Source organism: Bos javanicus, chromosome 13 (assembly GCF_032452875.1).
Source record: "Bos javanicus breed banteng chromosome 13, ARS-OSU_banteng_1.0, whole genome shotgun sequence".
NCBI lineage: Eukaryota > Metazoa > Chordata > Mammalia > Artiodactyla > Bovidae > Bos > Bos javanicus.
In genome coordinates this window covers 6,738,761-6,763,171 of record NC_083880.1, presented here as the reverse complement: position 1 = coordinate 6,763,171, position 24,411 = coordinate 6,738,761, and the positions used below count along the sequence as shown (strand labels likewise).

The window sequence follows — 24,411 nt, the reverse complement described above, 5'->3', positions numbered from 1 at the left end:
CGTCACTCAGGTTCTTAGAGCAGTATTACTCAAAGTGTGGTCCCTTGAAGCAGGACTCGTCTTTAGTCCGCAAGAAATGAAGTTAAAAATTAAGAAAATGTGTTCAGAAATGTTTAGAGGAATTTGGCAGAATCATTTCCTGCCTGTTGAACCTAACGATATACCAAGTTGCTTCAGTCGTGTCTGACTCTGTGACCCCATGGACTGCAGCCTGCCAGGCTCCTCTGTCCGTGGAATTCTCCAGGCAGGAATACTGGTGTGAGTTGCTGTGCCCTCCTCCAGGGAATCTTTCCTGACCCAGGGATCGAAGCAGCATTTCTTACGTCTCTAGCATTGGCAGGTGGGTTCTTTACCACTAGTGACACCTGGGAAGCCCCTCATCATAAAGACTAGGGGTTTATTTTCATCTTGTAAAAAGTACACGGTATGGTACTGAAATCTAGCAGAGCTTCTATCAGGCTGCCCAGGTGGTGCTAGTGGTAAAGAACCCGCCTGCCATTGCTGGAGATGTAAGAGACACGGATTTGATCCCTGGCTCGGGAAGATCCCTTGGAGGAGAGCACGGCAACCCATTCCAGTATTTTTGCCTGGAGAATCCCATGGACAGAGGAGCCTGGTGGGCTACAGTCCATAGGGTTGCAAAGAGTTGGACCTGACTGAAGTGACTTAGCACACATTAGGGCAACTGAGAGAGTCACACCTTGAAGAAGAAAAGAGCCACTCCTCTCTTAGAAGGGAGTCAGTTGACCAGAAACATACTTTTTTGGAGGTTTTTGTATTAAGCCATTGTGATTTTGAGGCTTATCTATTATAACAACTAGCATTAATTTAAATAATGCAACATACACATGTGATCAAAAAATTTATTTTTCTGGCTATCACTTACCATTATCTCAGATCAGTCACTTATTGATTTATCAGCCATCTCCCCTCCACCAAGAAAACTTGGATTTGTATGCCACTGCATCCCTGGCATCTAGAACAATGCCTCGCAACTAGTATACACTCCATAATTAATTCTTCAATGACTCAACACTAATGCACAGGGTCCATGACAGGCCCCATGCTAGGAACTTCATATCTCTTATTTCATTCTCCAAACAACTGTTTGAGGAAACTGGAATATGCAGAAACTGATTGAATTAACCAAAGCTACCCAGCTGAGGGAGCCAGGACTGGGATCTAGGCAGTCTGACTCAGTCCTCACACTCTTCTGCCCCATCCCTTGCCTGATGACATCCGCCAGGTACCGAGCCTGAGGCTGGGAGCCAAGGAATGCATGAGACCCCGCATCTGCCCTTAAGGTCTAGCCAACAGCAGTGGTTGACATGCGGCTTGGGTGCAGCAGGGGAAACAGGCTGGTCTCTGTTCTTATCCGTGGGGCAGGCTGTCTTTTAGAAAGTCAGGCTCTGCTGACCACCCAGCCTGAGAAAGGGCTGAGCTATAGGATTCAGATCCTCTTGCGGAATATGGAAGGACTGGGCAGAGCTGAAGCCAGGCCTTCTGTCACCAACGTGAGACATCCTGAAGGTTGGTGGAGGGACATTTGGCAGATTTGAACAACCTGATCAAAGGCAGAGTGAGCTGGAGCAAAGCCCTAATCCTAAGTGGTGGGAAGAATTAGAAAAAGAGTTGAGTAGGGGATACGGTTAAGAACATGGACTTAGTGATCAGACAGAATGGGCTGCAACCAGCTTTGCCATGTACACAGCCTCATGAGCTTGGGCAGGTTAGAGGACCTTCTTGGGCTTTTTGTGCCTTGTCTGTAAAACGGATGTAACCTGCTTGACTCCACGGTAGAGTGATCAGCACAGAGGAACAAAGTGTGTCTTCTGGAAGGGTGGCTGGTGTGGTACCTATTCTTGGATCTGTGGTCCCTGGTCTCAGGGTGGGGAAATCTACTCCTTGGCCACAGAGCTACAAAGTTGGAAAGACTTGGAAACTAATCATGGTAGATGCTTGAATGGGGCCAGGAAGCTGCCCAGCTCCTCGGGGGCCTCGTCTTCATCCTTCCCACACACGGCCACCAGAGGGCCTTGGCTCCTCTGTCCACGGCTGTTGGCTTGCTCAGCCACGGCCCCCCAGAGCCCCAGTGGGTTGCTGGAGAAAGGGCTCTCTTTCCAAGGATCAGCCAAGGAGCAAGGCTTTCAATGAGAGGGGTTTGCAGTCACTGGTGCTACAGGCGAGGGAGCAGACAGACTACTCTGCGGTGGGCAAAGTTGGCCCTTGAGCACATGATCTGCTTTCCATGAAGGGATTACCCAAGGTTACCCTGGGGCTGGCTTGGGGCCCTTAGTGAATGAGGGACATCTGGATAGAGGCAAATTATAGTTCAGCAAATTTCCAGACAGGATGGCAATGTCTGGATGATGGGTGGGAGGCTAGTGGTGTTCCCAGCAGGTGAAGGGCCCAGGAACCCTCCCCAGCTCCCAATTCACCTCATCTTCTAACTCTCAGTTCATTTTGTCAGGAAGGTCTGATATTAAGAGGCAAGGAGCCCATTGGAAATGTTGCTCATATCAGCTATTCGGACTATAGTAGGAAAGAGCTTTCATTTTCCATGCTAAGTGAAGTGAAAGTGTTAGTTGCTCAGTTATGTCTGACTTTTTGTGACCCCATGGACTATAGCCTGCCAGGTTCCTCTGTCCAGGGGATTCTCCAGGCCAGAATACTGGAGTGGGTAGCCTTTCCCTTCTCCAGGGTATCTTCCCAACCCAGGGATCGAACCCAGGTCTCCCGCATTGTGGGCGGATTCTTTACCAGCTGAGCCACCAGCCCATGTAGGAAGCCCATGCTAAATCCTTAACAGAAACACCTTAGACATGGCTCCATAACCTGCTATTCTTATCCCTCTGGCTTGTCACTCTAAACATCCCAGTTTTCAGAAACCACCACGCTCTTGCCTGATTTCTTGCCTCTGCCTACTGTGTCTCCTTATTCTGAAGGCATCCACCTGCTCTCCCTCTTCTAACATTCCTCCCTTGGATCCAGCAGGTACTGCCCCGTTTCCTGCCTCTGTTTTCCCAGAGGACTGTCTACTTATCCTTTACAGAACACTTATCAGAGGGGGTGATTGCTGTATGTTTGTGTCTCTCCTCATCACTAAAATGAGCCTCTCACGTGATTCATCTTCACTCACTCTGCTTGAATACCTGTCCTGAGATACTCGCCATCTCGAAGGCGATGCATTCCATCGCAACCAACTCTCTTGGCAAAAATGGTTTTCCTATTATTAGGAACCAAATCTTCCCTGATATATGAACCTACTGATTCTCTCCCCAGCAATTCAGTTGCCTAAAATTCTTTCAAATCGGAATACAGATTCTCTTCCCAGAGTTAGGAATAGATCTCAAATATAAATATCCTGAGAGTGGGCAATGTATGTATAACTTATTCTCAAGTATAAATGACTGAAAAGAGCTTTCCCATAAAACAAGATCTTACTAAGAGAACCCAAGGGTAGGATTAGGAATATAAGGACGTGAAAAATTTGATATAGTAGACAGAGCACTGGACTAGGAAATGAAAGATGGGCCCGATTTGACCTGTTGTTTCTGAGTTTTGGTTTCCTCATCTGGAAAAGGAATCACTTGCAGGATGAAGAATTCTATTTATTACTGTAATTGCAAAATTTTGTGTGGAAGTGGTCCATTCACCTGGGCTTGTCTTAAGCCTTTGATTTGGCTTGGCTTTCTCAGAGCTTTCTTAGCTCTGGATGGGCAAAAATTTGCACGTGTGTCAATGAGCTTCGGTCTCTTGGGGACTGGGTTGATGTTCTTGGTGCCAAAGGTACTGACTCACACCACTCACCATTACATCAATCAATGAGCCTTCTATTCCCACCTGTTTTGAACCTTCCTCTCCCCTGCCTTGAAACCCTGCTTTACCATGGCTATTTGTGGAATTTGTATCATAAATATATGCAGGTAACACATTTACTGCAGGTAACACATTTTATTATGATTTTATTATATAATCTCTTTTCCTGGAGTTTTGCAAGTAAAGACTGCATAAGAACCAACTCTTTATTTGTCCTAAGTTCCACCCTACAGAACCAGGCCAATATTATAATTGCTTGATGCACAAGACTCAGTGACTCAATAAATACTTTACAAAAATAATGTATTTTTTTTCCTTTCTTAAAACATAAAAAATTAGGATTTTCTAGATGAGTTCCCTTCCTCATTTTTATATTTATTTACTGGAAATATATTGGTGGAGAAAAAAATTATTAAGATGGTATGAAAATAAAATAGATGAAATGAAGTTCATGTTCTTTCTCCATTTATTTTGCAGTTTTCTTTGGAAAAGTGCTAATCCTTGTTTTTAAGTCTGACCTTCCTGTAGCCTTCTGAACCTATTAAGGCATGAGCAGAAATTCTACCATTCTGGGGTCTTTTAGTAGAATTACAGCATTGTGCTAATATCATCCTATATTTTAAAGCTTATTTAAAACCAGGTCTCAGATTTGCTCTTAAAATATCCAGCTGCTCCCCCTCTACCCTCTACCAGTCTGAGGGAAGGGCATTTTGGCAGCTGAGACTTCAGCAAGGTACTTCACTGGCTAACTCACCTTTGGTTTCAGGTTTTCTTATGTTGATATCCTTCTATTGCATTTCTCATTTTTAAGAAGTCATTCCTGGAAAAATTCCCTTTCTCTTCCACCTCCCTAAGCCTCTTTCTGAACTCTCACGGAAGTGATTAAATAATTTCGGGATGACAACTCCAGAGAGAAGGTTATGCATAAATCACATTCATATTAAATAAGTTATACATAAAACTGCTTATCACGTTTACAATTTCAGTCTCTTTGCCCCATTGCTTCTCTGGGAACCACTGAATCCGAGGTGAGTTGAATTCCACCCACCACGACTTCAGGTTCTTCTTCCGGCTTCTTTCTCTACATCCTCCTGAGAACGTCCTTCCCTCGGAAGAGTTCCAAGGGGAATGTTGACATTGAAGATGGCAACGGTGGCTTCAGATGGCAGTTGCGAGGGGCTGGCGCCAAGCCCTCGTGTAACTCACGACAAATGTGGTATATACACACGTGTACATGTACGCTGGTGAGAGCTGCTCTCCGCCGGGCTGCGATCAGCGCGGGGCGTTTGTGTCGGGAACACCAGCGGCGGCGTCTCTTTAATACTCCCTGGCCTCTTGAAACTGCTTGATGTAATCTTCGTCGGAGGGGCTCTCCGTGCACTTCTGTCCGTTGTTGGGAGGCCGAGCCTCATTATACCTGCTCCAGTCGCCCTTGCAGATGATCCAGGGCAGGATGTCCACTTTGTAGTGGAGCTCCGCGGAGAACTCAGTGCTGATGAGGTTGGGCGTCCCCGCCCCTTTGCCCCTGGTGATAAGCTGCATGTTGTCGCCGTAGCAACAGTGCTGGGCAGCCAGCGTGGTGCTCTCCAGGGACAACATGGAGCGAATGCAATACCGGGCTGTGGGTTTATAGATCTCCAGCTTCTCCTTGGGCCCGCTGGCGTCCTTCCAGCGGAAGTCCTTGCGCTTGATGCGGTCGAAGATGTCAGCTGTGCTGTAGGCCACCTCGGTGGGGTAGGAGCAGGGGCAGCTAGGCAGGTCGTTAATCACCTTATGCATGTATTTCTTTAGGAACTCGCTCTTGCAACTCATCCAGCGCTCACAGCTGTCCGTGTCTGAAAAAGGCCACAGAGAAACTTCTCATCACGTGCAAAACTGGGAGCAGGATGACTTTTAAAGTCAACCTCTCCATTCTGAGTGGCAGCCCCTGGTGTGGTGAACACACTCATTGTCCTTGAACTTGGGAATTTCTTTGTCCACAAGGTTCTCTGCACCACCAATTCCTTAGTTTATATTATGAAAAAACTTTCAGATATACAGGAGAGAAAATATACTTATATGACTGCCTAGATGCCATCACCTAGACTCAATCATCATTATATTACCCTCCTTAAAATTTTCTTTTGGAAATATATAATATTATTATTCCCAAACTAGTCAATGCTAAAGGAAATCAACCCTGGAAGGTTGATTTCAATTCACTGGAAGGACTGATGCTGAAGCTCCAATACTTTGGCTACCTGGTACAAAGAGCCAACTCATTGGAAAAGCCCCCGATGCCGGGAAAGATTGAGGGCAGGAGGAGAAGGGGGTGGCAGAGGATGAGATGGTGAGACAAAATCACTGACTCAATGGAAATTCTAGGAGATGGTAGAGGACAGAGGAGCCTGGCCTGCTGTAGACCATGGGGTCGCAAGAGCTGGACATGGTTTAGTGACTGAAAAACAAGTTTTAGTAGGCATCTACAAAAAAAACCAAACAAACAAGGTGTATTTTCTATGGTTTCCTGAATAACCATAAGCCCATTATCTATTACTCATAACCAAATGAACAATAATTCAGAGATCCATTTTGAATCTTCCCTTTAAATAAGCAACAAGTGATAGAAAGTACCTGAAAGTAATACTTGTAAGACTAAGTTTTATTCTACTACTCACTGACTTGTTTAAACTAGGCCTAACCTCTTAACCTTAGGCAGGACACAGTAACAATCATTATATGCAAATCTCCATGAAAGATGCCTTAAAGAAGAGGCTGGTGGACCCTGGTTTCAGAGAATTTAACATTTGGCCCAAGGCCACTGACCTGTAGGCTTATAGCCAGAACTTGTCATCAGAGGTGTATCGTGATTGGCCGTTACAGTATTTAAAAATAATGAATTAATTGCCAATATTTAAGAATTAGTTGATTCTATTTACTCATGTAGATTCCCTGTTCCATTTGGAAAAACAAAAGATATACCGATGCTGGGCCTACATTGTTCCCATGGGAACAAGTGGTCCTGTGAACAGGGGACAAGTGACCACTTCTTGGTCAAGGCAGGAGGTCACTGATTTGTCACCTTCCCTGCCTGATCCTGTCCCTGTGGGTGTTCACTCTGGGTCCTTCAGTCGTCAGAGTCTAGGGCTTCTGGGTTGGTGAAGTCTGTGTTTTCCCAAACGCTGAGACAAAGATGCAGTGGAGACAGTTCTTTGGGAGGTGATTCTGGGAAACACCAGCAGGGAAGGAGGCAGGACAGGGAAGGAGGGGGGCAGTGTGGAGTGTGGATCAAACACGTAACCACTGGAGAGACTGGAGTCTCTTTTCCCAGGACCCAGGAAACCCATTCAGAGTCAGGGTGGACCTTTACCTAAGGTCCGTGATCCTGCGAAACAGCCAAGGTTAAGAAATCTCCCCACTTTTGCACATTTTGGAAAACCACTGACTGTAAGAACCCTCTTCCCCACAGGACATAGTAAGTCTCACCGCTGCCCCTGTGTTTCCTATGACAAAACCAGACACAGGGACTTCCCTGGTGGTCCAGTGGTTAAGACTTGGCACTCCCAAAGCGGGGGATCCAGATTTGCGTCCCGGTCAGGGAACGAGACCCTGCATGCCACGATTAAAGATCCCGCATGCTGCAACCAAGACTCCATGCAGCCAAATAGAAACAAAACAAAACAAAACCCAGACGTAGACGCTCCAGATTCCCTTTCTTTGCCTGATAAATGATTAGCTAAACTGCTCGTCCCCACCGATCAATTAGAGCAAAATGTATCTCAAATAAACTTTAGTGAATGTCCTCTCCTTCTTTCAAGTCCCTGAACTTGGGCCTGCCCTCAGCCTGGGCCTTTCCTTAGGGGTGCCTCCTGAAAATAGGCTGGTCTCCCAGTAGAACATTCTCTGATGTCCTGTCTGATTCTGACACTCTTCCATCTCACGTCCCCTCACAGGGTTCTTCCAGCCTTATTTACTCCTCTATCAAAGAAAGCTCTTTAGCCCTAACCCTTGAGAGGCTTGCAGGCCTCTAGATGCAGTGTTCTATCTATCGCGAACAGGCCCCTTGCCCTTTGCACTAAATAATCCTTGGAATACAGTCTTTGAAGAGAGGTATTTTTATTCGGCAGGGGCCTGGGTATCCGTCACTGACTGGGGGCTGCTCCTGGACTTATGGATGACTGTGCATTCATGCACTGGTGGGCTCTGGGGGCCAGAACAGGCCCACAGGCAGAGACCCCCAGGGGCTGCTGGGGTGTAAGGATGAGGCGTGGGCAGGTTTCCTGCAGCGGCTGGCTCAGGAAGCTGCACTGGGTTGGATGATCCATATCTCAGGAAACCCTCCATGGTGGAATGCAGGGGTGTGTGGCGGGGAGCAAAAGCAAAAATATCCCTCCAGTGTTAAAAAATGTCATTTTCTATCAGGGCAAGTCAGGGGTGCTTCCAGGGGTGAGCGACCCTGGGCTGGCCCGGAGGCTTGGAGGGATGGCCACAGTTGTCTCGCTCAGAGCTCCTGCAAGAAGGCCTCAGGGGTGCCTGGTGCGGTGCACCTGCCCTGGAGTTCGCATCCAGCTTGTGCTCCCTTCAGGCTGCTTGTGGTCAGGCAGGGTGCTGCCTGAGGGGGGACTCCCAGGTGAGGCAGCCTTTGCTGGCTTCCCCATGCGTGTAGGTGAGACTTTCTCCAGCTTCTCGGACGCTCTTGCCTCCCGGTCCTCTCTCCTTCCTTCCCTCCCTAGGCAGGGGTCAGGCCCACCCCTCCGTCTGAAAGCTCTCCCCGCCTCCTCCTGCTCCCATGCCTTTGTCCCTCGCAGGCAGGGGGCTCCCCCAGGGAGGGTTTTGAACGTCCAATCCCATCTCAGAGGGCTGGACTGGACCCAGACTTCGTCCAAGAGCAGAGAGGAGGGCCAGCCAGGTTGGCGGTAACTGTGCAGCCCACGGTTAAGCAGAGAGAGTCTGAGGGCAGGGAACACATTGTTTCCCTGAAGCAGAGGATGTACAGAAGGGAGATCATTGGTGTCAGGACTTGGGGGTCTTCAGTGTGGTTTAGGCTCATTCAGAGGGCACTAGGGAAGCACGGATGGTTTTTGAGCGACAGCAAGCTCTTCAATGCCAATTGTAAGAGTCCCAGTGAGATGCTTGGCCGGTACGGAGGGTGGGATCAGGAGTAGTCGGGGAGGTGGGGCTGCCAGGCCTTGGAGGGAGGGAGGTGTCAGAAGTGACTCCCCACCACTGACCTGGGTCCTGGGAAGCTGGTGGTGTCAAGAGTGAAAATTGAGCGGTCAGGATTGGGAGCCAGCTTGCAGCTTGAGGGAAACGAGGAAGAGAGAGCTGGGGCACCTCTCAGGAGCATGGGAAAGGCCTGGCCTCAGATGGCATGTGTGGGAGCATGTGTCAGACTGCCTGCGTCAAATCCCGGCTCAAGTACTTAGTAGCTCTGTGACCTTGTGCAAAGCATGCTACCTCGGTGGGCTTCAGTTTTCTCATCTCTAAACTGGGGATAAAAACAGCACCCATCTCAAGAAAGTCCCAGGAGGGTTAAACCAGAAGGCAAGCAGACCATACACAGAACAGGGTGGGGAACGCCACCTGCAGGAAGGTACCAGACTCTGGGACTCCACCCCAGCGAGCTCCTGAGTGCGCTGCTGCAGAGAATGGAAGGTCTATCCTGGGAAGTGCAGGTCTGCAGAGCCAGTGGGGGTCCTCCTCAGAGGGCAAGGTTTTCAGAAATAAGATTCACAGAGGCTCCAGAAAACAGCTTTGCACTTTCCCTCCAGGGCATAAGGGCATCAAAAGTCATGTACACACAGGACTTGCATCCATTGACTTATTATATTTTTTTTTAATCAGACTTACACGGAGTATTCAGTGTGAATGTTTTCAGTGCTTTATGAGTATCAACTCATTCAACTCTACAATAGATCTAGGAGGTAGGCACCATTAAAGTATGAAAATGTTAGCCGCTTAGTCATGTCCAACTCTTTGCAACACTATGGACTGTAGCCCACCAGGCTCCTCTGTCCGTGGAATTCTCCAGGCAAGGATACTGGAGTGGGTTGCCATGCCCTCCTCCAGGGGATCTTACTGGCCCAGGGATCAAGCCCAGGTTTCCTGCATTGCAGGCAGACTCCTTACCATCTGAGCCACCAGGGAAGCCCAGACACCATTACCTTAGACCATTTTTCAGATCAGAAAACTGAGGTGGGAGTCGGTTAAGACGTTTGACCTTATGCGAGTCAAGCTTTTCTCACCCCTGCTGGGCATATTCCATTTGTCCTTCTGTCTCCTCATCTCCCTTTTCCTTACACTGGAAGGCTTCCCTGTGTGGATCTGATTTGTGGACTCCCTGAGCCCTAGTTTCTAATTGGGGTACGCCGATGGAAGGACCAGGTCGGGTGGCAGAAAGAAGAAGGAGCGAGGTAAGGGTGCGGTCCCTGAGGCTCCTCCCTCCCTTGGCTACATCCTTCTGGGAGTCAGGAGTGTGTCCACTCCACCCAGTGGTTCCGGGACCCCTCCCCTAGCCCCTTTAGTCCAGCGGGTGGTGCGGGCTCCCCGTGTTGCCAGTCCCAGAGTGCTATACAAGCCCTTCTTGGTTTCCATCCACCTGCTCACACCTTTGCCAACAGATCCTCATCAAATGCTCCTCTGTCACCTGATTTGAGCGTGGATTGTGCCTCTTCCTGCCCGGAACCTGCCTGACATGCCAACCCTTCTCATCCGGTGTGCCCTGAGCTGCCCAGGGCGGGCACCTGGCCCCATCCCCTGTGAAAGGGCAAAGCAGCTGCCTGCCTGTGGGGCAGGAAACGGGGGAAGACAGAGTTGCTCTCTGCCCCAAAAGCCTGCCTTGCTGCTTTACTATTTTATGCAAAACTCCCACAACCTTTAAATCTGGGGGATCAAATGCACTGTGTTTGCAGAAGGCTTCTGCTAGTGGCAGCTGGGTGTACATGAAGGACTGTGATGGAAGCCCTGGGCAACAGGATTTCCAAACTGATTCCAGCTTGGCTGAGGAGAGCAGAAGTGGGTGCAAATGAGAAATGGGACAGAAGGAATCTTACCTTTCTGCAATATAAAATCACATCCAGAAGCACATGCAGCTATTTTTATACAGCAGGATTTCCCCTTGCTGAGTAGACACTTTTAACTCTGTTTGGCCCATGTTTATTGTACTTGCTCTGGCACTTTCTATCAGAGGAGTAGCAGGGTGTTACAAAGGTTTACAGAAAACTCATGTGGTGGGGGGCTGGGGCGGGCTTGGGATGGGGAAGGCATAACGTTGAGGAAGTGCCCTTTCTCTTCCTTACTCCCCGTGACCCTCTGCTGGGAAGCTGACATCATCTTTTCTTTATTTCGTTGGGGACACTTGGTGAGGGCTGTGAGAAGAGATTCCATGAGGCCTGAGGCCCCCTGATGGGTGAGCCCCACGCCAGGGGCAGGGTGGTCCCACCCGCGTGCTGGGGTGGACGCAGCAAGGCTGCTGGGCTCTGTCACTGCAGGAGGCTCCCTTTTGCTTGGTGTATATTTGGTAAGCAAGAAAAACGCCGACAGCACTGGACCCCGTAAGAGGAAGATGCAACATTCAAATGGATCCAAGGACGGCATGGCAAAGGCAAAAGGAATCTCTAAGGCACTGGATCAATATTTGGATGAAAAACGAAAAGAAAACTCTTCATACCGACTTCAAACAGTTTGGTGGCATTAAACTCTTCACTTCCCGCAAGCAGACTCACTTCAGTGGCAGCTGTCCTGAAGGTGTCTTCAATTCCTAGACACAGACAGGAGCTCTTTTTTCTCTAGTTATATGGAAAAAGTCACCTCCCCTCCCCCCGCCCCAGCCCCACTGGCAAATAAAAAAACAAATACGCCTGAACAAAGCCTTTTTTGTATTCATTACTACTCATGGGCAGAAACTTGCCAACAGAGGAAACAGTAAAAAGCAGGTATAGAGCATAAAATATATTAAAACCCCAGATACCATTTGCGGCATGAAATCAGATCCAAATGTGCCTGAATGTCCTAAGGAGCTCATTCCCTGGTCCCAGGAGTGGGGTTTTGGGCGGTGCTGGACACACGTCAGGATGTGTGTTTGTCTGGAGGTGTCAGGATGACAATGTGAACCAGTCACTAACTTGTGTCTGACTCTTGAAGCCCTATGGATTGCAGCCTGCCAAACTCCTCTCCCCATGAGATTTCCCAGGCAGCAACACTGGAGCAGACTGCCATTTCCTTCCCCAGGGAATCTTCCCGACCTAGGAATCAAACCCACGTCCCCTGCACTGGCAGGCAAATTCTTATCCACTGTGCCACCAGGGAAGTCCAGTGTTAACAACCTGTCTAGTGGTTAACACTGGTCTTAAGGACTGACTCGCTGGGTTTCAAGTGAGTGACTTGGGTAAGCCCCAGAACCTCTGGGTGATTCGGGTTTCACATCCCTAAGGAGGGAGAACCAACAAGCTTCCTCAGAGCCTTGAATGAATTAAATGAGTTATGCATAAAGAAAGCACTTAGCTAAGAAGCAGTAAGTGTTGGCTGACATTTTCTCCGTGAATATTTGCCTAGCTCATTCTGAGGATGCAGTGGTCCACAGCTAAAAGACCCATTTCTTGTATGTTGGGACTTTCAGCACCGCTGATGATGCTGCAAAAAGAATAAGCTGGGGGAGGGATGGATTGGAGTTTGGGATTAACAGATGTAAACGATTGCATATAGGATGGATAAACAACAAGGTTCTACTGTATAGCACAGGGAACAATATCCAATACCCTATGATTAAACTGTAATGGAAAATACTATGAAAAAGAATGTAGTGTAAATATATATATATATATATGTATGTATAACTGAATCACTTTGCCATACAACATTGTAATTCAACTATACTTGAATAAAATAAATATTAAAAAGTTAAAAACAAAAAAATTCAATGTTAAAAGAAGAATATGCTGGGTTTGTCATTACTTGCTCTGAGCAACTAAACCTAGTTTGCCTCACGTTTCCTGGCCCCCTCCCCTACTCAAATGACCATCCCCACCCAGGCTTCCTCTGTGAACGGGAACCCCCGGCAAGTGGAAGCAGTCAGGAGGGAGGAACAGTGGAATGTGGACTATTTGTTGGAGAACTTTGGCTGTCCTGCTGGGTGTGAGTTGATTTCTTTTAAGGGGCTCGCTCTGATTTTATGTGAGGCCCTTCGAGCTTATTTGTACGGTCAGCCTAGGGGACAGATTTTTACAGCGTCATCACCACCAGGCCAGGGAGGCTGCCTGGCCCGTAAGTCTTTCCAGTGAGGCTGAGAATCAAGACACCAGGAAAGGAAAGAGATGGTGCAAAAGAAGATCCTTCATGTTCAAGGGAGCCCTGCAAAGCTGGGGGAGTCAGGAACAGAAAGGCGGAAAGGACGGAAGCCAGGTCAGATGAGAAGGAAATGCATGAACAGGGCTGCTGGCCAAGCCGCTTTCAGCAGTGAGAGAAAACATTCAAAATGGGAGGAGAGATGAGACCTGCTACCAAGTTATCTAGGTCCACTGTTTTGTGTCTGCACGCCAACTCTGGAGGAGAAAGCAACAGGCAAGCTGCCAAGCCCTGACATGAAAAGCTGTCTGTAATCACATGTGCCTGAGCCCAGTACCCCTCACCCTGGTGGTGGTGGAAGAATTTAATGGCTAAGAACATGGATTCTGGAATCCGACTGCCTGGATTCAAATCCCAGCTGACCACTTGCTTCTTGCATGACTCTAGACAAATTAGCCCACGCGACCCAGTTTCCACAGCTGCCGAATGAACACCATCATCAGTACTTAGTTCATGACATTATTGTTAGGCTTAGACGAAATAACACATGCAAAGACCTTAGAAGTTTGCTTGATACTGAAATACTCAAAGAGTTCTACTCTTCATGACCTTCATTATCATCTTTTTTCTTCCTCATCTTCCCAATCTTTACCTTCATTTTCTTTTGTTTCATCTTGTCTTCATCTTCTTTTCCCTCTCCCTCTCCTCTTCACTTTCTTCCTGCCTTCCTCCTCTTCCTCCTTCTCGTTATTATTTGTTGGTTTATTTCTACCCATCCCACCAGACTTCTACCTCTGTTTCATTGTGATGAGTATGGGAAAGATCAGGACAAACCTCTTGCTGGAAACTGATCAAGCACTTTTGGAAATCCATCCGCACGGCTGACGGGGTCCAGAACGGCCTTTTCTCCCACATCAGCCCCGTCTTCTGCGCACGCCCCTCTGCTACCACGCGCATGCCCCATCTGATCTTCGCTACTGGCAGAAAACCCTTTGCTCCCCCACATTTTTGTTCTAAATCTCAGCCTTGTGGTTTGAGAACAAAGTTTCTAGGGGTAGAAAAAGGAAGTCTGGGGTGTGGGGAATCAAATGGTCTGTCCCTGAAATTTTTTTCAGAGGAAATCATTTGGAAAGTGTGATTTCTTGGACGAGCCTGAGATAGTGTTTTAGGCTGGTTTTCTGCCTGCCTGTGGGGAACATGGTAGATGGAAAACCACAGACCAGGAGTTGATAAACTCTTAGGTAAAGTGTCAGAAAGTATAGACTTTGTAGATGGGCTGCCGTCTATGGGGTCGCACAGAGTCGGACACGACTGAAGCAACTTAGCAAGCAAGCAAGCAAGCAAGGTTACATATGGTCTTTTAAAAATTGAAGTGCGGTTGATTCACAATGTTGTGTTAGCTTCAGGTGTACAGCAAAGTGACATATATATATATATAAAACAATAAGAATATACATTTGGTATCACATGTATATCATATATATTCTTTTTCATATTCTTTTCCATTATAGGTTATTACAAAATACTGAGTATAATTCCCCGTGCTATACAGTAGGTCCTTGTTGTTTATCTATTTTATCTATAGTAGGATATATCTGTTAATCCTGAACTCCTGATTTACCCCTTCCTCACTCATTTCCCTCTTGCCAACCGTAAGTTTGTTTTCTATGTCCATGCATCTATTTACATTGTGTAAATAAATTCATTTCACGTTCGGACTTGGTTGCGTATCCTTCTTTCTCTTCCTCCTCCTCTCTCTTCACAGCCCTTTAAAAATGTGTGGGCCATACAGAAACAAGACTAGACGGCGGCTTGACGATACTACTACAGTCACAATTGTTATCTACTCCAATATGGCCTCTCACTAAGTTTGCAATTATTAGTTAAGTTTTAAAAAACATGGACAATGCAGTTTAAAGCAATAATTAAATGCCAAGGTGCCCCAATTTGCTCCCTCTGGAACTTTCAGCAACTCTCAGGCTAATACACGGTTTTTCTGTAGATGGCCGTTAAGCCTCTGATCCTGGCTTCCTTATTAGCCCACGAACATCCATCTTCATGTGTCTCTTTAAGGTACAACCAATTCCACATCAAAGGGCCAAGTTAACCAGAATCACTCCTTAAATTAAGTACATGGTAGTATTGTCTTCTAGGTCATGTTTACTGCAATTGCATACCAGGCTCAGAAACTCTATCTTTTCATCCTCTAAGCTCATTGTCTCTTGTCCAAGTCTGGTCAGAATTCTCATTAGGAAAATGGTTGTCTTGTAAACAGTCAATTTCTATAAATTTTTAAATAGAAGCTACAACCTTAACCAGACTCACAAAGAACAGACTAGTGGTGAGCAGTGGGGAGAGTGAGGAGGGGCGCCATAGGGCTGGGATGTTGGTGGGGTGTACAAACTCTCAGGTGTAAGATAAGCTACAGAGATGTATTATACAGCACGTGGAATATAGCCAGTATTTTGTTATAACTGTAAATGGACTATAACACTTGGAAATTGTGTAACTAGAAAATAGAACAAAAAGGACAAGCTTCTCTGGAACGTAGAGCCACACCCCAAATGCACCCACCTGGGCAGCTGGGACGGTCACACGTCCTAGATTCGGTTGCAGTACACGCATAGCCACAAGACCTGGTCCGTTTCTGGTTGCCATTCCCACAGGTAACACTGCAAACAGACCAGAGGCTCCAGTCGCCCTCACCGTCTGTGGAATCTGGAAGGGAGCAGGGAGATGGTCACCAGCCTCGCCCAAAGAACCCTCACAGCCCCCGTCCGGCTGCCTGCCAACTGCCCACTTGCAGCGTCCCCACTGTTGGAGGGGACCAGGTGCCAGCCGGAGGCGAAAAGTTATGGCCCCAGAGCTCATTGCAGGGATTAGCTTCATGTTAGCAGGGCCTCTCTCTGAGGTTCGGACCCCTAGAAGATGCCTGTGTGCGTGCATGCTAAGTCAAATCTGACTCTTTGAGACCCTGTGGACTGTAGCCCGCCAGGTTCCTCTGTCCATGGGAAGAATACTGGAGTGGGTTGCCGCACCCTCCTCCAAGGGATCTTCCTGATGCAGAGATCAAATCCAAGTCTCCTGTGGCGCCTGCACTGCATGCAGATTCTTTACCACTGAGCCACTGGGGAAGCCCAGAAGATGTCTGAAACTGAAAGTCGCTCAGTTTGACTCTTTGCCACCCCAGAGACTATACAGTCCATGGAATACTCCAGGCCAGAATACTGGGGTGGGTAGACTTTCCCTTCTCCAGGGGGTCTTTCCAACCCAGGGATCAAACCCAGGTCTCCCGCATTGCAGGTGGATTCTTTACCGTTGAGCCACAAGGGAAGCCCAGAAGATGCCTAGTAAGTGCTTATTGAAAATGTACACATCCACAGAGCGTGGGGCCATGCTACTGCTAAGTCGCTTCAGTTGCGTCCGACTCTGTGCGACCCCATAGACGACAGCCCACCAGGCTCCCCCGTCCCTGGGATTCTCCAGGCAAGAACACTGGAGTGGGTTGCCATTTCCTTCTCCAGTGCATGAAAGTGAAAAGTGAAAGTGAAGTCGCTCAGTCGTGTCCGACTCTTAGCAATCCCATGGACTGCAGCCCTCCAGACTTCTCCATCCATGGGATTTTCCAGGCAAAAGTACTGGAGTGGGGTGCCATTGCCTTCTCCTGGGGCCATGCAGTAATATTGTAAAGATTTTCCAAAATGACAACCACCAGTTCCTTCACATGCACAGAGAGGAGTCACATGAATGGGCCCCAAAACACTCCACATGGGAATAAAACCTTCTTGGACCTTCCAGGCACTTCTCAGGGGACAGCTCAATGCAGCTGGTGCTGTTGGCAGTAGAGAAGCTGCCCAGTGGAGCCCTGCCTGAAGTTCTGAGTCACAGAATTGTAGAGAAATAATACACTGCTGATGTTTTAGTCACCAAGTTTTGGGATGGTTGTTATGCAGCAGTAGACAATTGATGTGTGCTTAGTCACTGTCTGACTCTTTTGTGACACCATGGACTGTATGTAGCCTGCCAGGTTCCTCTGTCCGTGGGGATACTGGAGCAGGTTGCCATGCTCCCCTCCAGGGGAACTTCCCAACCCAGGGATTGAACCCAAGTCTCCCTCATTGCAGGCAGATTCTTTACCAGCTAAGCCACCAGGGAAGCCCTGATAACTGATACATAATGGTAGAGCTAGATGGTTCTTTGAGGTCATCACTCAACATCCATCCAACAAATACTCTATTATGTGCCAGGCCCAATTCTGGGTATATGAGATATATCATTAAATAAAACTTGCAAGGATCTCTGCTCTGTGGTACTAATAGTTTTGTGAGAAGAGTCAGACAATAATCAAAAAACACACACAAAAATGACTAAATTATACAGTGTATCAGAAATCAGTGAGTGGTAAGGAAAAAGGAGAAATGAACCAGACTGGGGGCTTGAGGGCCATGAGAGAGGTTGGTATGTTATCTAGACTAACTTGCTCTTTTTATTTTTTAATTAAAAAAAAAAATTAGAAAAAAATTTTTTGGCCATACTGCTTGGCATGTGGCATCTTAGTTCCCTGAGCAGGCATCAAATCCACACTCCCTGCCTTGGAAGCCTGGAGTCTTAACCACTGGACCACCAGGGAATTCACCTAATTTCCTCTTTTTAGGAGTAAGGAAACTAAGTCCTGGAGTGCATGGATGACCCACTCAAGGCGAAGGGGAAGAGAAAAGAAAGCTTGGGCCCTAGTGCTAAGCGCTTTTGCTCGAAAGCCTGACTCTGCAGCATCTTCGTCTGAACTACTTTTTCCCGCTTTATTGAAATCCTCCTCCAGCCTTGGGGCCTCTGCCAGTGCCAAGCATGCAGCCCCAGTCATTGGCCTCACAGGGTAGGGTCCTGCTCCGCTCGGAACAGGTCTCGGTGATTGTTATTACGCAGGCCTGGCAAGAATGCGGTCCACACATGTTTCTACCTGAACTGCGGGACCCGGGCCAGACTCCCAGGCTGTGTTTACAGCGCGTTCAGTCTCAGGCAAACCCAGGGCCACTGACTTTAGCCCACTGTGAGAGTCGGTGGGGGTAGTCCTAATCCTTTCCCCTAACCCACGGTTGAGAGTCCAGCCACACCTCACCTGCCCCCGGGGGCCCCATCCCTTTCTCCTGACTCCCCCAAAGGGGTTTTTCTGAATTTTGATTCCCTTCTAAGACATGATTTTCCAACCACGTGGCCAAGCAGATGTTTGAAACTCCTGCCTCGTGCAAGGGAGGTGGGTCTGCTTCCCCTCCCACCCTGGCTGCCTCCATCTCTCCATCTCCTCCTGAGCATCAGTGCAGTGGAACCGGAGAGATTGCTGAGCAGGGGGCCGGGGCTGCCACCTCCCAGGCCTCTTGGTAAACTCGCCAAGGACACAAAGGATGTGCCTGAAACAATCACACGCTCGCACTCCTGTCGGTGGGTGTATCCATGTGTTACACGCACGCAGGAGCACACTCAGCACCTCCCTGTGGCTCTTCCTGGGGTCTGATTTGTTACAAGGAACAACCACCACCACAAAAAGTCACCAGTCAGGTGATACTGTCTTCACACTCATAAAAAGGGGGCAGTGGGTGAGTCAGAGAAAGCTGATTAATTCACGGAGGGAGAGCTGCTGTCCCCTGTGGGGTGGGTCTCAGCCTAAGACACAATCCAAGTGATGCCAAGAGGTATCCTGCTCGGCTCAGCAGAAGCAAAGGGGCCTCAGCCACCTAGAATTCTCTGGCAGGACGTCCTCCCTGGTATGATAAGATGGAGAGCTAGCTTGGGGGAATATTGTCTCTGAATGTTGAGATTTTAGCATTAAACATACCATCTTGGAATCCCTGCCTGAGGTAATTTCTTATGTTTTTTTTTTTTTTTTTGGTCTAAATTATTGAACGTTAGTACTGTATCAAATTCTGTGAAAGATGATTCCATAATTCTCTATGTACCCACCCCCTTTCACATCCACCCCAGCCCTGGGCCTCTGACTTGCTCTGCTGCTGCTGCTGCTGCTGCTAAGTCGCTTCAGTCGTGTCCGACTCTGTGCGACCCCGTAGACGGCAGCCCACCAGTCTCCCCCGTCCCTGGGATTCTCCAGGCAAGAACACTGGAATGCGCTGCCATGGCCTTCTCCAACACATGAAAGTGAAAAGTGAAAATGAAGCCGCTCAGTCGTGTCCGACTCCTAGCGACCCCATGGACTGCAGCCCACCAGGCTCCTCCATCCATGGGATTTGCCAGGCAAGAGTACTGGAGTGGGGTGCCATTGCCTTCTCCGTGACTTGCTCTGGCCCCTGAAAAAACAGCAAACATGATGCAACACAGAGGCTAGAAAGGTGCCGGCGCCTCAGGGCTTGCCTTGTCCCTGAGGGAACTCTTCCACCACGTGAAGAGCCTGGGTGAGCCCGGAAGGTGTGGGGCCAGAGGGGGAGAGGCCCACCGGTCCCTGCACCCCAGCTGGCCAGCAGGGATCCCACCATGGGGAATGAAGCCATGCTGGAGCACACAGCCCCAGCCAAGTCAGCCCAGAGCAGAACAATGGTGCAGACAGCCTGCAGACTCTCTCTCTCAAAGACATGTGTGCTTTTAAGCCAGTAAGTTTTAGATTGCTGTTGTTTAGTCGCTCAGTTGTGTCCAACTCTTTTGTGACCCTATGGACTGTATCCTGCCGGGCTCCTCTGTCCATGGGATTTCCCAGGCAAGAATACTGGAGTTGGTTGCCAATTCCTTCTCCAGGGGATCTTCCCGACCCAGGGATTGAACCTGTATCTCCTGCGTTGCAGATGGATTTTTTTTTTTTTTTTTTTTTACTGTTGAGTGGTTTCTAAAGTAGCAAGAACTGGAACTTCCCTGGTGGTGCAGTGGTTAAGAACCCACCTGTCAATGCAGGGAATGTGGGTTTGATCCCTGGTTGGGGAACTAAGATCCCACATGCCACCGGGCAGCTAAGACCCAACACAGCCAAAAAATAAATATACTATTTTTAATTCTTAAAAGAAAACAACAAAGTAGCAAAAGCTGTCACAAATACACCAGAACAACCTTCCCTATGAATGCTCTCTGAATGGCTTGGAGACTCTGGAACCATCAAGGATTTATTACTTCAGTAAGTGGCCATGAAATTAAAAGACGCTTACTCCTTGGAAGGAAAGTTATGACCAACCTAGATAGCATATTCAAAAGCAGAGACATTACTTTGCCAACAAAGGTCCGTCTAGTCAAGGCTATGGTTTTTCCTGTGGTCATGTATGGATATGAGAGTTGGACTGTGAAGAAGGCTGAGTGCCGAAGAATTGATGCTTTTGAACTGTGGTGTTGGAAAAGACTCTTGAGAGTCCCTTGGACTGCAAGGAGATCCAACCAGTCCATTCTGAAGGAGATCAGCCCTGGGATTTCTTTGGAAGGAATGATGCTAAAGCTGAAACTCCAGGACTTTGGCCACCTCATGCGAAGACTTGACTCATTGGAAAAGACTCTGATGCTGGGAGGGATTGGGGGCAGGAGGAGAAGGGGACGACAGAGGATGAGATGGCTGGATGGCATCACTGACTCGATGGACGTGAGTCTGAGTGAACTCCGGGAGTTGGTGATGGACAGGGAGGCCTGGAGTGCTGCGATTCATGGGGTCACAAAGACTCGGACACAACTGAGCGACTGATCTGATCTGATCTGAAGTGGATTTCTCCATGGCTTAAAAAAAAAAAAAAAAAAAGCTAGCAAAGCCATTTATTTTCCAAACACTTCTTTACGCTGGGCCCCCAAAGTTAGACATGGAACACTGATATCTCCACATGGCTGATCGTTCCTGTTGGCCTAGCAAGGAAGTGAAACAAAAAGTGGGCACGTCAGTCCACTCGCCAGAAGTGTTTAGAGCACACAGCCCTGGAGGAGCATCCCAGCCAAGCCCCTCCTCCCAGGGATTTCTATTGTTTAATGTATTTGAAGGACAGAAAGGAATTTCTGATGTAGGGGAGGCGACAAAGCTCTGAGGGCAATCTTCCCTTCTGCTATAATAAAAGAAGCCTATTTTCATTGGCTTACCTACCAGGGAGCATCGCTGAGAGCAGAAGATGAACTTGAGCCCCAGTAATTACAAGGACGACAACAAAGACAGTAGACTAGTCCCTGTGAACGTTTATGTGAGGCTGTGGCAGCCCTGTCTGTGACACCAAAGAGCTGAGTGAGGGCAGAGAACAATCCACAGGGCAGTGGGCTGAGAGCTGGGCTTCTAGGATGTCATTTGACATTTTAAAGTGGTCATTATATACTTTCAGGGCACTCGAGTTCTGCGGTCCAGTTACAGTATTTGGACAACTGAAGTGACTTGAGTCTTGGCTGAGCCACTGGCAAACCTCCACCACTAATCCTAGCTAGACGATTGTGACTGCCACTTACTGAAACCCTGCCTTAACCAGCGGCTCTGTCTGTTTGATTGAACCAGGGTGTTCAATCAAACACCCTGATTGAACTGCTGTAATAACCCTGCAAGGTAGGTGGAAACACTCACCTTTTATGGATAAGGACACTGAGGCTCAGAGAGGTTAAGGTGCTTGATTAAGGTCACACAGCTCAAACTTGGCAGGGCTGGGATGAGATCTGAGAGCTGCCTGCTCTGGCCATATCCTGCTCTATATCCTGATATTCCAGCAGCTTTGATTCTGGCCCAAACAGCCCTTCCTTAAGATACCTATTGTATGTGAGTGCATTAGTCGCTCAGTCATGTCTGACTCTTGGCAACCCCATGGACTGTAGCCCTCTAGGCTCCTCTGTCCATGGAATTCACCAGGCAAGAACACTGGAGTGGGTAGCCATTCCTTTCTCCAGGGGATCTTTTCAAGCCAGGGATTAAGCCCGGGTCTTCAGCATTGCAGGTGGATTCTTTACCATCTGAGCCACCAGAGAAGACCAACATACCCATTATGTGGCTATAATTCAACAAGACAAAGAAAAACCTTTCCCAAAAAATCGCTGTGAAATCTATTAAAACAGGACCACAGTCTGTCAGAGAATTGCAAAGAATCGACTACCAGCCCAAATTACACTTGGCTGTGTTCATCTGATTGCATTATCAGGTTATTTACAGCAATCTTGGGGATGGTATACTATTATTTGACAGAAAGATACTTATTTGGACCCTTTATTTGCCCTGGGTGACAACTTAAGTATCTCAAACACAAAGAGGCCAAGGGTGAGCTGACTCATGGTCATTACATGCTTCCACCATCACACATTAGGTCTATCTTTTGTTGTTTTTCCAGTGGTCATGTATGGATGTGAGAGTTGGACTACAAAGAAAGCTGAACGGTGAAGAATTGATGCTTTCTAACTGTGGTGTTGGAGAAGACTCTTTCGAGTCCCTTGGACTGCAAGGAGATCCAACCAGTCCATTCTAAAGGAGATCAGTCCTGGATGTTCATTGGAAGGACTGATATTGAAGCTGAAACTACAATACTTTGGCCACCTGATGTGAAGAGCTGACTCATTTGAAAAGACCCTGATGCTGGGAAAGATTGAAGGCAGGAGGAGAAGGGGGTAACAGAGGATGAGATGGTTGGGTGGCATCACAGACTCAATGCACATGGGTTTGGGTAGACTCTGGGAGTTGGTGATGGACAGGGAGGCCTGGCGTGCTGCAGTTCATGGGGTCGCTAAGAGTCAGATACGACTGAGTGACTGAACTGAACTTTGCTGTGTATTTTATAATTTATTCTAAAGACGCTGCTACATTCTACTTATTTCACCAAGGATTTTCTGAAATACTCTGGCTGCAGACATTTGCATTCTTATTAAAAACGCTAACTTCAAATGTTTGCAATTGATAGCCTCCACTAAGCCCAGTTCCTATGGCAACTGTAGCTGGCCTCAGACAGGGCAGCAAGTCCAAAAGCCCAGTGATGGGTGCTGCTTTGCCACTGCATGAACCTCACCTTTCTGGGCTGAATGTTCTCTCCTTGTATCCTCCCTGGCCCCCGACACAGGGATAAACACTTAGAAATTGCTCTATACTTTCTTGCTGATTGAAATAAAAGGGGACTTCGCTCATCTGATCCTGTAAAGAATTCTGGAATTTGTATATTCCCTGTGAGCCATCCCGAGAAGCAGTAATGATTCATCCACATTGCAAATGCTACTGAGTGACTGTAGCTTGTAAGCTACACACTTACAGTCTTGCTTCTCAAAGTGTGGTCCAAGGACCAGCAGGGTCGGCTTCACCAGGTCGCCCGCCCCTTTTCTTCATCTGTGGCTTCAGGCGAGGCATTTACCAAGATGCCCAGATGATTTGTGTGCATATAAAGGTCGGAGAAGGCAATGGCACCCCACTGCAGTACTCTTGCCTGGAAAATCCCATGGATGGAGGAGCCTGGTAGGTTGCAGTCCATGGGGTCGCTAAGAGTCGGACATGACTGAGCGACTTCCCTTTCACTTTTCACTTTCATGCATTGGAGAAGGAAATGGCAACCCACTCCAGTGTTCTTTCCTGGAGAATCCCAGGGACGGGGAGCCTGGTGGGCTGCCATCTATGGGGTTGCACAGAGTCGGACATGACTGAAGCGACTTAGCAGCAGCAGCAGCAGCAGCAAAGGTCTGAGAAGCACTGCTTTAGGGGTTCCATAAAGGGACCAGATTTACTTTATAAAGTAGGAATCCTGATGTCTAGGGCTTCTCTGGTGGCTCAAACAGTAAAGAATTTGCCTGCAATGCGGGAGTGTGTGTGTCTGTTAGTTGCTCACTCATGTCCAACTCTTTGCGACCCCACGGTCTGTTCATGTAGACAGAGGAGCCTGGCAGGCTACAGTCCATGGGGTTGCAAAGAGTCAGACATGACTGAACCACAGTTTAATGATGGCAGTGTTACTAAGAGAGACCTCACAATCATCAGGATGGAAGTCTCTCCACGACCCAGGGATGCTGTAAGATGCAGACACAGGGTACCCCCCCAACCCCCAGGTATTGTAGATCTAGAAATCTGGGGTGAAGGTGGCTGTGACAGCGAAAGTAACTGCTCCAGCAGAGGCAAATTCTACCCTCAAGATGGAAATGGAGGGGGAGGTTCTTAATGTTCATAAATTCAGCAGAATATATTGTGTAAAAACTTTAGATGAAAAAACTGTTTCTAAGTGGTGATCATCAAACTTCCATGAGCATGAGAATCACCTGCTGACCTTGACTAAAAAAAGAAAGAAGCATACAAGGACTCCAGGTCTCACTCCTGCACATTCCATGGAAGGACTGCAGTGGCCCTCGATCTGGGCTGCACCCTGGTGTCATTCACGGAGATTTAAAAATCCCTGATGCCTGGGTCCCACCCCAGAGACTCCAAGTTAAATG

The 24,411-nt window shown here is 48.0% G+C and overlaps 1 protein-coding gene across 2 annotated transcripts in view; it reads right to left on the bottom strand.

Annotated features, from left to right (window-relative positions):
* Window positions 1-849: 849 nt before the first annotated feature.
* ISM1 (isthmin 1) overlaps window positions 850-24,411 on the bottom strand; it is a 95,099-nt gene continuing 71,537 nt past the window's right edge. For both annotated transcript variants that reach the window (XM_061435621.1, XM_061435622.1), the window contains 3 exons: window positions 15,655-15,798; window positions 11,468-11,557; window positions 850-5,654 (listed from right to left, as the gene is read on the bottom strand). In XM_061435621.1, coding sequence (XP_061291605.1) covers window positions 5,137-5,654; window positions 11,468-11,557; window positions 15,655-15,798 — 752 coding nt within the window. In that variant the 3' untranslated portion in view covers window positions 850-5,136. The remainder of the gene's footprint in view (window positions 5,655-11,467; window positions 11,558-15,654; window positions 15,799-24,411) is intronic.